Below are 14,486 nucleotides of genomic sequence, written 5' to 3' on the forward strand. Positions count from 1 at the left end.
TTTACTCCCTCAGAGTGGACATGGCAAATGATCAAATTAAATATAAAAAGGAAGAAAAATATGCAGCATTGGATTTTATGCTTTAAAAGCAGGGTCCTCTAAATGCCTACCTTATGTAATTACTCTTGGCAGTGGTGAAAAAAATTGAGAAAAATGGAAAAAGAAAAAAATTTTAAAATACTGAACAATGTTTTGTGCTGCTTTATGAAATCTGAACTTCAGCAAAACTAGTTTGAGAGGACACATTTTTATTACTGAAACTAATTCCCAAAGACCTCAATTTTTAATCTACTGTAAAATAATGCCCTTTCTAAGTTGGTCTATTTAATTAAAAACCATCAAATACAAACTATGTCCATAAATTTTTACTTATCTGTATCAATGCAAAGGATAGGGACACTGACTTTTAATTACTAAGCAATTAGAAAGGATACATATTTCTTTTAATGTAAAACTTAAATCTAAAAATAATTTTTCATTATGGGAATTTTAAAGCATGAACAAAATTACAGAGAATAGTATAATAAATCCCCAGGTACCTATTACACATTTTCTGTGACTATCAACATTTTTTACCCATCTTGTTTTATCTCTCCCATTATTGACAGATTGACTCACTGCTAAAGTATTTAAATATCAGACCATTTTACTCATAAGTACTTCAGCAGACAAGGATTTTTTTTTACATTAGTTATTAAGTTTTATGCATTTTCACCCCTAGCAAGATTAACAAATTTCCAATATCAACTAACACTCAATTTATATTCTTATATCCCTGATTATCACAAAAATATCTTTTCTTTTTTACAGTTGATTTATTTGAATCAGTATCTAAATAAGGTCCATATTTTACAAATAGCTGTTATGGCTCTTAATCTAAATACCTTTCCCACGGTATCTACTTGCTCAAGCAACCAAGTTATTGGTCCTGTCTTATATTCTGGATTTGCTAATTGTTTCCTCGTAGTGGTATTTAACTTCTTCCTCTACCCTTCCTATTTCCTTAATTTGGAAGTTAGATCTGGAGACTTAATCAGATTCAGTTCAATGTTTTTGTAGCTTCCTATTATATTAGGAAGCATATAATTTCTGATTGACCCACTTTTAGTGATCCTAGATTGTTCAGAGACTGTTTCAATCTTAAATTAATGATTTTAACATCCATGGATGACCCTCGCCTACAGTCATTATTTCATTAGGGGCTACTAAATGATGATTTTCTAATTCTATTATTCCTTCTGCATATATTAGCTAGGATTCTGTTATAAAAAAATTTAATCAATTTTTTGTTATTCTACAATAAAATTCACACAGAAAAGGCAAGGTAAATTCCTTGTTCCTTTATCTTTATTTATCACTTTTCAGAATAAGGATTTATCATATTAATCTTTAATGATCAGTTATTTTCTAATAATTATAATTTCATGTATGAATGAAAATACATATATAAGAGGGTGTGTATATACCCTATACTCCAATTCATTGCTATAATCCTTTGTGATATTCAAATTGTCCCATCTTTGGCTGAGAACTACTTCCAGTTGTTTCTTCTAAACCTTGGACATGCAGCCAATGGCCCCTTGTAACATTCTTGCTTTCTGACACAAAATATCCAATTTTAAGATCGTTTCTACTTACCCTATATTCCCATGTCTCTTATTTCTTATATTAAAAATTTTGGTTTCTGATGACATAATTACTGTTAAGCTTTATCCTGTGATATACATATGAGAATTTCAAATAATATCATTGATTTTTCTGAATGCAGTTTAAAATTTTTACTGTTTATCAAACATCCCATTGGGGTGAACAATACTGGTTTCTTAAAGTCACTTGAAATCATTATTTTTAATAACTGATCATGGCGCCTTTTGACAGATAACAATATTAATTTGTTTCTGTTTGTTTTCAATTTTAGCATTGCTTTTTTCTTTATGATTCAAATTGTGATTCCTAATTATATAAAATATTTCAATGATCCTACCTCAAAAATATGGAGAAATCTTATATCCATCTTTGTCCTCACTCCCCTTTCTTCCCCACTCCCTTTAAAAGCCTTATTAGTTTTTTCAGTTTTTTCATTATCTTTCTATTGTTTCTTTTTGAAATATATACATATAAAATGTAATACATGTTTATAATAAAGTAAAAAATTAAAATACGTATGCTTATATTGCTGTCTTACACAAAATTCCTCATATATTTAAAAAGTTCTGCAAATAAATCCATTTCATATGAGCTTGCAGCAAAACTAAAAATAATTTCTAGTTTCATGATTTAAAATTATGAAATAAGATTGCATAATTCTCCTACATATGTTTCTTAATAGATTCTAAAATAAGAGAGATGGGGTTCCAATTCCCATCTATGGTTCACTCACTAACTTGCTTTGAAGACAAGTGTATTGTTGACACCTACACTGAGTAAATGAGAGCAATGACAGATACAGTAGCAGTAATCATGCATGAAAATTTTTCTTTACTTGAATACATTATATTACAGTTTCCATCTATTTAAAACTATCATTTTCTCTTCTTTAAAATTTTTTAGAAAGCCTTGAGATTAGATAAATGGACTGTGAATAATGATTTTGCAAGGTAAAGTAAATCATTCCCCTTATTAAAGATTTTTAAAATCTACATTTTGATTACTATAATCTTCAAAATACTAGACAATACACATATATGACCACTATGAAATTAAGGCAGTGGCTTCCAAACACTGTACACAAAAATCATCTAGGAAGCTTTAAATAATATTGATGGCTTGCTCCAATCCTCAGATGTTGTGAACTGACATGAAGACTTTTAAAAGCTCCCCAGATGATGCTAACTAAAGTAGGGCAAAGTCTGAGAACCACTGAATTAAAACAAGAATTTGCACATCTTTCTCATTTTAAATGCTAAAATTTCAAATGTCTGAATGATTTGTCTAGTTCTATATAACAGCTGACGCTTAAAAAAGTGGATTAAGTGGAACGTGGGTAATGTTTATCCAGTCACGTGTGGCCTGCCTTATCACGACAAGGTGTGGCCCAGAATCTATATAATCATTTTTCTCTTGAATTTTCACAGCATGAACTCCAATCCTGCCAGCCAGGCACAAGACAGAGGTCCATCATGAAATGACCTTTATCCCTCTTCCTTACCTCATCTTCCATCTTTCTACTACACACTTTAAGCTCCAATTAAACCAAAGAACTTGAGGTTGCCTAAATGTGTCACACTCTTTCACAGATCTTAACTTTTGCAGATGCCTATCTCCATCACATATCATTTTTCATTTGGGCCATGCTTTTAAAACATAAGGATTAAAAAATAACAATCAATATTGTTATAGACTGGATCAAGGTATTCCCTCAAAGCACAGTTAATATAGGAATGTTCAGAGGTGAAATGATTAGATTATGAGAGTTGTAACCTGATCCGTCCATTACTATGAATGAGCCAAATGGGTGATAGATAGGTAAGGCATGGCTAGAAGAGGTAGGTCACTGGGGATGTGCCCTGGAATGGTTCATCTTCCCTGCAGCCCCTTCCCTACCCTCTCTGCCTCTTGGAAGACAGAAGCAGAGCAGCACTCTTCCACCATGCCCTTCTGCCATGATGTTCTGCCTCACCTTCGGCCCAGAGCAATGGAGTCAGTTAATAATAGACTGAACCTCTGAAACTGTGAACCAAAATAAACTTTTCCTTCTTTAAATTGTTCTTGTCAAGTATTTTGGTCATAGTAACAAAAAGCTGACCAATACAGATATTACATCCTATTGGCAGTAAAATCTAAAATGAGAGAATTGATTCAACTGATACCTAACTAGAAACTATTTTCCTCCACAATCACAAGTTTTACTACTATTTCAAACTATAAAGAAATCTTACTACAGTAATCTACTCTAAAATGAATGGCTGAATGTGACTAAGTATGAGAAAGGAAGTACATTGAGTCCAATTCCTTCCTCTAACCATTACAAATTTTTTTTTTTTTTTAAGGAAAAGAATGGGAGGGGAGGGAAAAGGAGAGGAGGGAGGGGAAGGAAGAAAAAAATTCCCTTTAGACAGCAAATCTATTATGCAGCTTTAAATGTAAATGTATATCTAAATGGATCACATGAGTATTAAATGTATGAGTGGTTGTCATTCTATATTAATATTCTTACTGGTACCCATCATTACAGCCTTCTCAGCACCTATCATTACTAAAGGGTGAATAACTGATTCATTTTTTTAAAGTCAACAAGATTTTAACCACATGGCACACCATTACTAAAAAAATGTATAATCAAATATATTTTCTCCATAATAGGTTACTAAAAGTTTCATGTTTAGTTCAAAGTAAATTTTCAGAAGCTATGCTCAAAAACTTTAATGAATTATACCGTATAAAAATTCAGCAAATTAATAAGCCTTGGTATTTTGACAAAATTTAACTATTTTAAAAAAATTTTAATAAGTAAATTGAAAATGAAAAGCTGAAATAAACATTACATTGACTCTGCATCATCTTCTTCTTCTTTTTTTTTTTTTTTTTTTTGGTACTAGGGATTGAACCCAGGGCATACTACCACTGAGCTTTACCCCATGTCCTTTTTATTTTTGAATTGAGACAGAGTCTTGATTAAGTCACCCAGCTGTCCTCAAACTTAGAATCCTCCTGCCTCAGCCTCCCAAGTAGCTGGGCCTATGCCACCATGCCTGGCTTGATTCTATATCATCTTTAAGGTCAACATAACTCACTATCAACAATATTGTGCCATAAATCATGAATCAGAAAAACAAAATTCTGGGTTTACACTCATTTTTTTCCTCTTTCTTACTGAACTTTAATTTTTTTTTTATTCTTCCACTTCTAGTATATGTTCAGAAGTAATCTAAACAAAGGCATTTTGAGAGTTCAAAAGTAATAATGGCTTCAGCAAACACCAGTTAAACAATATAGAGAAGAATCTGATTGCTGCTTCAATGCTAACTTTAGAAGCTGTACACATACATAATGTTTTTCTTTCTTTTCAAATCACCAAGACCTTCATTCTTCAAGGCCTAAAATAGATCTGTTAGATCTCTCCTTTTTGATTTCATCTAAACATCTAAAAATCGATTATAGGGCATTTGTCACAAGTAATCAAGTATTAAAATAGGTAAACAGAGAATTTCTAACACATTTTACATTTTTCTAACGCCATTATAATAGCAAATGATAATAGTTCATATTTATTCAGTGCTGGCTCTGGTCCAAGCACTCACAATGACCCCGATACAAACTACTATTATGCTCAGTTTACAAATGAAGAAACTAGGGTTTAGAAAAAAATAAGTAACTTGCCCAAAGTCATAGAACTGGTAAATTACAGAGCTACGACTTATACCGAAGGCTGACAGCAACCATGCTGTTCACCCTTCCATAGGAGAAAACGGCCCATTGTTTGCTACTCTATTTTATAACATAGCTTCCCTGAACATACCAGTGAAAAACACTGAAACTGTGTACACTCATTCACTTACTAATTTATCAACAATATTTATAAACTCCTCAAAGCTTAATTTGACCTAAAATACTTCTTAAAGTGTTCCTTAGCACATGGTATACACAATGTACAGAATATGTTCCCCCAAAATTCATTTGTTGAAATCCTAACCATCAATGTGATGTCAACAGGAAGCAGGGCCTTCAATTCAATCAGGTCATAAGGATTAAGTTCTCAAGAATGGGATAACTGACCTTATAAAAGGGACTCTCAAGAGCTTGCATACCCTCTTTCTACCATATGAATATACAATTCAAAGACAATGATCTGAAATCTGGAAGTGGGCTCTCACCATAATCTGGTCATGATAGCATCCTAATCTTGGACTCCCAGTCTCCAGAACTATGACAAATTTCTGTTAAATTTCTGTTGTTTATAAGCCACTCGGTCTATGATACCTTGATATAGCATCCTGAACTAAGACAAAAATCAGTACCAAGAAGTGAAGTTGATGCTGTAACAAATACTAAAAGGTTATCTTAGTTTATTATTATACATAACCAAGCAAATTAATACAATAAAATAATGATAATAATAATAAAATTTAATTGTTCAAGCTGCTTTTAGTTAGGCTATTTATTACAAGGCATCCTAAATGATACAAATGCTCATCAAAATTGCATTTAAAAAGAAAATGAGTAGGGATAATCTAGAATAATCAGTTGTAAAAAAAAAAGATACAAAACAAAGTATGTTTTCAATTTAAAAAGCCAGTTTCATAATTATAGAATGATGTAAATCTGGTTTAACAGTTGTTCAAATAACAAAGATTTTCACAAGATCTAGGTGCTTTACTAGTGAATTCAAAGTAACCCACCACTATGACACAGCTGAGAAAGATATACAGCCTTTTCAGGGAATATTATTAGAACCAGAGGCTCAAGATTATGGTGGCAAAGTCTTATATAGCACAGCACTGATCATCACATTTCTGGAATAAATTAAGTAGGCTACATTAAAAGAGACATAGAAAAACAGGAGAGTTCCAAAGGAGGGTTTCCAGGAGTGTGAAAGATGTAGAGACCATGTAATAGGAGGACAGTCTAAAGAAATGACAAATGCACAGTTTGGAAGAGAGAAGACTAAAAAGGGCATGATGGCTATTTCCAAGGGTTCTCCTAGAAAAGAGGGAGTGGACTTAGTCTCACTATTTCAGAAAAAGGCATGGGAAGCAATGCTGGGTGCTATTGGAGCTTTATTCAGGCATAGAAAAAGCACTTTTCCAACCATTAGGATAACCTAAAAGTCAAATAAGTTACTTCCTAAATATAGTGAAATTCATTTTCACTGAGATAAGTAAAGAATAAATGACCATCCATTAGGGACATCCTAGAACATATTTCCCAGGAAATATACACACCACTGATTGTATAAAAAATGTTTTTTAACTGGTATATACATTTTATTCACTATACATTTATTTTAGCATACATTAAAAACATACTATAATGCTTTATATTTACTCTGTGTAAATGCACATGCTAAATTAGTTAACACTCCTATAACTTTACAAATATTACTATTTTAGAATAAATGAAGTAACAATTTTAAGTTGATTTAAAGAAAAAATCAAATAAACATGACCCATTTTATGTAATTAGATGTATTATTTTATGATCTATCTTGTTTATTTAGAGAAGCAATAAAAGTCAACAAAAAAATATACAAAAAAACTCCTGAGGGAAAAAAATTTTAAAAAGAAAGAAAATAAAAACATTATTTATAATACAAGTGGTATAAGAAGATGGTAAAACTCATGAAGGCACAAAATACGTCTGAATATTGGCAATGTTGTACTATGGGAATTCTTTCACTGAATACCCTGAAACAAAATTCTTCCTTTAACAGTTGTCTTAATACTCTGTGATTCTCTAAAAACATGGTAATTTACAACTATATTTATTCAAACAACCTTCATGATATAACAAAGTAACTAAAAATTTTCACTGTTTTCAGTACTAATCTTAGAAATATTAATTTTCTATACAATATTTCAAACTGAAATCAATATCTCAATGGACTCAAAACTTATATTCTGTTTTCTAAAACAGAATAGGCAATTCATAAATGTAAAAATGAAATGCACATTGAATTTAAAATGCATAATTAAGAAAACCCATTGGTGTAGTGTTTTTCTTATTTACTAGTAATTAAGACCCTACTACTGGTACTGTTGGTTTTCTATTTTAACACAGAAGAAGTGAAAGTATTTCCTATATTTATAAATTTACAAAAATACTGGCAATAAAAAAAGAAAAAATTATCTAAAATCCATGAGCGAAAATTGTTCATCAATTATTTTTTTACCCCCCACCCCAATTTGGGCACCAACTGTGTGCCCTAAGTTGCTTAAGGGGATTTCACTATTATATAAAAATCAATAAAATAAAAATGGAGTAGTTGAAAATACGAAACATTGTACAGAGGAGAGATATTGAATAGCACCTGTCTTCCTTCACTTTTTTTGGTCCCCTAATAACTAGTCTACTTTTTAAAATTTCATACTTCACCACTCTTAGAATTAATAATTCCAATTTTCACTTCAATGTTATAGGAAAACCAAATCTAATAAATGTTTTCATTATTCCCATGACACAATAAAACATTTTAAAATGTTAATTTTTCAATAGCCACAACTATAAAAATCATATTTGTAAGCCTCATATAACCAATTTTTTCTCACAAATACTAATAAAAATTGATATATGGAACCCTCCCATAACCAATCTTTTCTCTAATAGTCTTACACCCAACAAGAATTTATTGATGGCCTACTATGGAACAGGCACTACAGTTGATACAAATATGAAAGTAAATTTGCAAGTTATCACCTGAAGGATCTGTTGCTACCTAAATTTTTTAAACATTAAAAGAGAATGTCTTTACCATCCTGTTCCTTAAAAATATATATGTATTTTAGTATGACTAAAGCCCCAACTATTGCCTACGCTACACATGCATACACAGAAAATCTAGACACACAAACCAGATAGGATTTACATTTAAATTTTCTTTAGTACATTCTGTCTCATATTCAGTATTTGGTGCTGTCTCAAATATATTCTGAAAATCCTCAGGAATCTTAATGAAGCCTAAAGATAATCTTGTGATGATTTTGTGAAAAGTCCACCTACCGCTGTCTTAAGGCACTGCATGGAAAGCATATTCTTCATGGCATAAAGTATGGGGCTCTCTGGGGGAAATGATGCCACCCACAGTATACTACTGGAGGCATTTTTATGGCCTAATGAGAAGCCTGACCTTTTCTTCTCTTTCCAGATCCTTAGGCCAACTTTATATTTGAATAATCAGATAATAAGTGACATCTAACATGTATAAGAAACGTTAAAGTTGTCCCCTGAAAGCATTTCCCCAGATTTCAAAGTCTAAGAAAGAAAAACAATCAGCATAAAGAGATTCTCTTCCTACCTCTTGAGTGTGTTCTTTATAGACTTGTAGTGGCCCTGCGGCTTTGGCAGTGTCCCAGAGCTGCAGCGAGCCATCACCACTACAGGTGACAAGGACATGTTCATTGTTCTCACTCCAGGTCACATCAAACAAGCCATCGTTCCAGTCAAAGCTATACCAGGATGATTAAACAAAATCAAACAAAAATTTACACAGGAAGCTGAACAAAAATAGTAATCTAAAAATTATGAGTATTTTTCCTTATTTTATCTTTGTGTGTGTGTGTGTGTGTGTGTGTGTGTGTGTGTGTGTGTGTGATGGTAGTGCTGGGCCTGGTGCATATTTAGGAAAGCATTCTACCACTAAGCTACATCACCAGCACCAGTTTATCACATATTTTAACGTACATTGTCTCTTATGATCTTCACAACTATGGGAGAAGATAAGTTAAGCAGGTACTTGACAGAAAGGCTAGAAGAATACCCCAGGTTATATACGTAGAAACAGAAAAGCTGGATTAAAATTAGGTCTCCTGACTACTAATATGGAACTATTTACACAGGAGTATTCTACCATACATGGGTTCTAATTTTTGTGATTCATAGGATGGCCCAGCAAGCATATCAAAGTATGAATATAGAGTAATAATTTTAACTTTTCCCATAAATCTTTCACCTAAGTCAGGTATGGTAGCTCATGCCTATAATCCCAGTAAGACTAAGGCAAGAGGACTACAAATTCAAGGCCAGCCTTAGCAATTTAGCAAGGTACTAACTTAAGCAATTAACTTAATCTCACTTAAGCAATTTAGTGAGAACCTGGTTGTATATATATATATATATATATATAGAGAGAGAGAGAGAGAGAGAGAGAGAGAGAGCGCGCGCGCGAGAGAGCGCGCGCGAGCGCACTGGAGATGTATCCCAGGAGTAAAGCATCCCTGGTTTCAATCCCCAGTACCAAAAAAAAAAAAAAAAAAAAAAAAAATTCCCCCTAAGCAGGAAACAGTTATTCTCTGAGAGAATTTCCCTTTTTTCCCTCCCCCTTTGACTAACCCTAATGGAAGAATTAGTGAGCCCAAAAGTCCAAGAGGCAAGGCAGGCATAGAAGGAAAAGAAGAAAGACACAGGATAATCTACAAGATGGGTAATTAGCTCCTGCATTAGGAAAGTTACACTATATTAATACAACAAAGACAAGCAATGCCATACCTTATACTAATTATTTCACTTTTTTAAGTTTAAATTTTATAATTTATAAATGGATACCGAAGAATAAGTTTTAGAAGTAATGTGGCATAGTTATAACTTAATGGCAAAAACAATTTCTATACTATGCAAATACTAAAGTTCCTTTTGTAATGCAAATTAAAACATCTCTCCTTGATCAAAAAGATTCAAATCCTAATTCTTTTAAGACTTTAATAAAACAGAGAATACATGTTTAATAATTAAAGCCATCTTACCTTCTAACAATTCTAAGACCAGATTCATTGTGATCCAATATCAGTAGGGTTCCACAGCCTAAAGATAAAAATGTCAAGGTCACACTGCCAGGTAAACATCTAGATCAAGGAAGTTTCAAATACTGGGTACCTGATTTTACTACCACAGATTTCTTCCTGAAGTTATTAGGACCATGTATACGAAAAGATTAGAATTGTGCTATTAGTTTTTCATATTGTGCTTCAATCATTAAATATTCAAATTACCATCTCACCTGTGATTTAAATCCAGAAATAGCACTAATAAAGAGGAGAGAGATTTGAATGCCTACTCTGATAAGGCAAGGTGCTGGGCACACAAAACTTCCAAGCTGGGGTTATCATCCCTATTGATACATGAGAAACCTCAGGCTTACAGACCCCTCATGACTATGATCCTTGTACTAAATCACCCTGCCTTGCCAATATAAAATACATCCAACATGGGATTCTAAGACAAAATATGAATGTGGAAACATCAAATATTTGGTGGAAAAGTTAAAATATTATCAGTTGTTTACCAGCAATGAATTATTTTACTAAAGAACTAATGTATTTTTTTCTTTTGGGCACTGGTGATTGAATCCAGGGGTGTTCTGTTACTAAGCTACATCCCAAGCCCTTTCTCATTATTATTTTAAAATTTTGAGACAGGATCTGCTTAGTTGCCCAAGTTGGCCTCCAACTTACAATCCTTCTGCCTCAGCCTCTCCAGTAACTGGGATTTCAGTCATATGCCACTGTGTAAAGCAAGAACATATTTTAAAAAGCTATATATGGGCTAGGGTTGTGGCTCAGCGGTGGAGCACTCGCCTTGCATGTGCGAGACCCTGGGTTCTATCCTCAGCACAACATAAAAATATATGAATAAAATAAGGGTACTGTGTCCAACTACAACTAAAAAATAAATGTTTAATTTAAAAAGTTATATATATCTTTACAGAAATCAAGGCAGAAAGAAAGCTCTTCATTAAACATGGTTGATTTAAAAAAAAAAAAAACACCAAGTCCTTTTAAAGAAGTTTTTGGAAAAGATTTAAAGCAATATTTCAGACTTTTTAATCTCGAACCTAACTGGTGGGCAAGAACTGTAAACATGACATGCCAGACTAAGAGCTAATGATGTGGGTCAATGGTAGAGTGCTTGCCTACTATGCACAAGACCCTGGGTTCAATCCCCAGCACTGTGTGTGTGTGTGTGTGTGTGTGTGTGTGTGAGAGAGAGAGAGAGAGAGAGAGAGAGAGAGAGAGAGAGAGAGAGAGAGAGCACTGGAGGCAGTGCGGTCCTGGGGAACTTGGGCTTGGCTATTATGCCACTTCCACACTGGAACTGGCAAAGGTGACCAACGCCAGACCAGCTCCCCACGCTTTGCAAGCGAGGAGAGAGGAGCCGGCCGGCAGCTCTGCTTCCCCCTGGCGTTGGCTGGTGGCAGCTTCTACCCTCGGAGGCACTTTCCCAGGAGCGGGAGAAGCCAGCGCTCTACTGGCGCCCGCCCTCCCCCGGGCTCACCCGCGATGCCGTAGTGCTGCGCGGCGGCGCAGGCCAGGCGGCCCGGCAGGTACGGGGAGAACTCCGCGGCGTAGCCGTGACGGCCCGGCACCCGCAGCGTCCGCGCCGCGCTCATCCCTCCCGCCTTGCCGACCTGGCCGCGGAAGCAGTCCCCAGTCGGAGGGGCACGGAGGCGACTCCCTGACAGAAGTTACCGGTCCAGGAAGAGCAGGCGGAAGTGACAAGGCCGGAGCCCCGGATCCTAGATTCCGATTGGTCTGCAACAGAAAGGGCGTTGACTCCGGCGAAGACCATTTTTGTTTTGGGTAAAACAAAACTGATCTGCTCCAGCTGATCTAGATCACTAGGGAGTGATCTAGAGTTAAATAGTATGATTTCAGACAATTGTTGTTGCGTCTCAGCCTCCACTGAGCAGCTGTTTTTTTTTTTAATTAAGTCTTTGAACTTTAGACTGGCATCAGAAATTTTTCTGATGATTACAGAATGAGACAAGCGACAGCACTCTGAAACCATTTAGCGAGTTCAAAAGGCAATCTCAAGGGAAGTTGAGTCAATATTTAAGACAAGCGCCAGGTAAAGCAAAGGGGAAAAGACGTTATCATGAGCAACTATTTTTATACGTAGAGATGTATAGATATCTCTATATAGATATCCTTGGGCTATTCAGGAAAACTAGGGTTTATTAATTCATTCTTTGAAACATTTGCAGAGCATGTAGTATGTAGAGGATGACCATATAATTTATCTGCCAACTCACTTTTAAGAGTGACAGAGAATGTAGTTAATAATTCAGCTAGGCCAATGGGCACAAACCAAGTCATATTGAAACAAGAGCAAAGATAAGGCAATTAGTGTAGATAGATGATCTTTCTTGTCCAGAAGATGGAAGCTGATTCTAAAGGAATGGAATGTTAATACTTTGAGGACACATTCCCTCCCCTCAACAGTGGCCAAAAAGTCACCTATCTGGGGCGGGGAGGGGATTGTTCCTCCCAATAAGAGGCTGTTGATGAATGCCTCCTGGGCGGCTCCATTCCTGCCTGGACCCCTGGAAAGCTTCATTCCCTCCTTTGCTCCACCTTTTGGGTCACTTATGCAGGATGGTGGGGGCGGGGGAGGCGCATGAAAACAAAGAAATTCTAAAATGCATAAAAGGGCAGAACACTCCTCACTTGCTCGGATACCCAGCTCTGGGACCCCTTCTCTGCGGAGAAGTCTGTATTTGTTCTATCTTTAAATAAAACTTGCTTTCTAGGCTTGCCTCAGGTCTTCAATCTTAACATCTAGGGAAATGGAACTAGGCATTGATTGACTTTCATCACCCGAGGTTTCAATATTATCACCTTAACTAAAAGTGGTAAGACATGAGCTGGGCAGGGGAACCTGTAATCTCAGCCACTTGGGAGGCTGAGGCAAACGGATGGCATGTTTCAGGTCAGTTTCGGCAATTTAGGGAGACACTGTCTCAAAAAAAAAAAAATTGAAAAGGGATGAGGATGTGGCTTACCAGCAAAGCACCTTAATCCCCAGCATGCATCTCTCTCAGAAAAAGTGATAAGATGTGCTCTATGACCTCAAGAACTTACAGTTAATACTATAGAAAACTAAAATACCATAGGTGCTATGAGAAATGTATATGGCATTTCTAAAAAGAGAAGAGCCTAGGAGAAGCTTTGGGAAGAAAATGAGCTCCAGTTCAACATGTGGAGGAATGATTTCTTATAGGTTCTTAGGTACACCAGTCCAGAGCTCAAGCAACAGTTCTTACTTGCACATAGATAACATGTAAGCAATGATTGCCCTTACTCAGGAAGAGAGTGGTATCAAAGAGGAAGAAGGACAAAGGACTGTGGGAGAAATAGCAGTATGCAAGATGAGGCAGAAGAAGAGAAGCTAGAAAGTGGAGAGAGATCCACAAGATGAGTCCAATCAATTCATTTATTAATCAGCTTAAGAATACAGTTCAAGTGGGGAGGATTTGCTCACTACCTGTTGATAAATGCTCAGATGGACAGGTTAGTGGGTAGTTTCTTCATGAGGCAAATAAATTAACAGAGTTCTTAAGGGTATGTAAAACATACTCTTAAGGTGCCTAGTATTCCAATGATACTGCCTGGTACATAGTAGATGTATAAAAAAATAGCAACCATTATTGTGATAGCAGGCAAGAATTTGCTAGCACATTTGCTAGAAAAAACTCAAGTTTGTAAGAAATAGACACCTCCCATAAGCAGCCTGAGGTGATTGGTCTTGCCCCCAGAAAACCCCACAAAATCATGCAAATCAAGAGGCTCAAATCTTTATGCTTACTTTTAAGAACAACCATAAAACAACCTGGGCCACCGAAGGTATGCATGTCTGGAAAGCCATCAAATATCTGAAAGGTGTTACTTTTTAGAAGCAGTGTGTAGCATTGCAGTGTTACAATGGTGGAATTTGTAGGTGTGCTCAAGTCAAATAGTAGGGCAGGGCATAAGATTGGTGACCCTAAAGAGTGCTGAATTTTGCTACACGTGTTTTAGTAAGCTTTTTCACTGCTGTGACTAAAAGACCTCACCAAAGCA

The 14,486-nt window shown here is 35.4% G+C and overlaps 1 protein-coding gene across 2 annotated transcripts in view; it reads right to left on the minus strand.

Moving 5' to 3' along the window:
* Positions 1-12,126, minus strand: part of Pex7 (peroxisomal biogenesis factor 7) — a 65,004-nt gene extending 52,878 nt beyond the window's left edge. For both annotated transcript variants that reach the window (XM_076859697.2, XM_076859696.2), the window contains exons 1-3: positions 11,923-12,126; positions 10,395-10,452; positions 8,951-9,101 (exon numbers count right to left, since the gene is read on the minus strand). In XM_076859697.2, coding sequence (XP_076715812.1) covers positions 8,951-9,101; positions 10,395-10,452; positions 11,923-12,037 — 324 coding nt within the window. In that variant the 5' untranslated portion in view covers positions 12,038-12,126. The remainder of the gene's footprint in view (positions 1-8,950; positions 9,102-10,394; positions 10,453-11,922) is intronic.
* Between the last annotated feature and the right edge of the window lie 2,360 nt (positions 12,127-14,486).

The sequence above is a fragment of the Callospermophilus lateralis genome, chromosome 6 (assembly GCF_048772815.1).
Source record: "Callospermophilus lateralis isolate mCalLat2 chromosome 6, mCalLat2.hap1, whole genome shotgun sequence".
Taxonomy (NCBI): Eukaryota; Metazoa; Chordata; class Mammalia; order Rodentia; family Sciuridae; genus Callospermophilus; species Callospermophilus lateralis.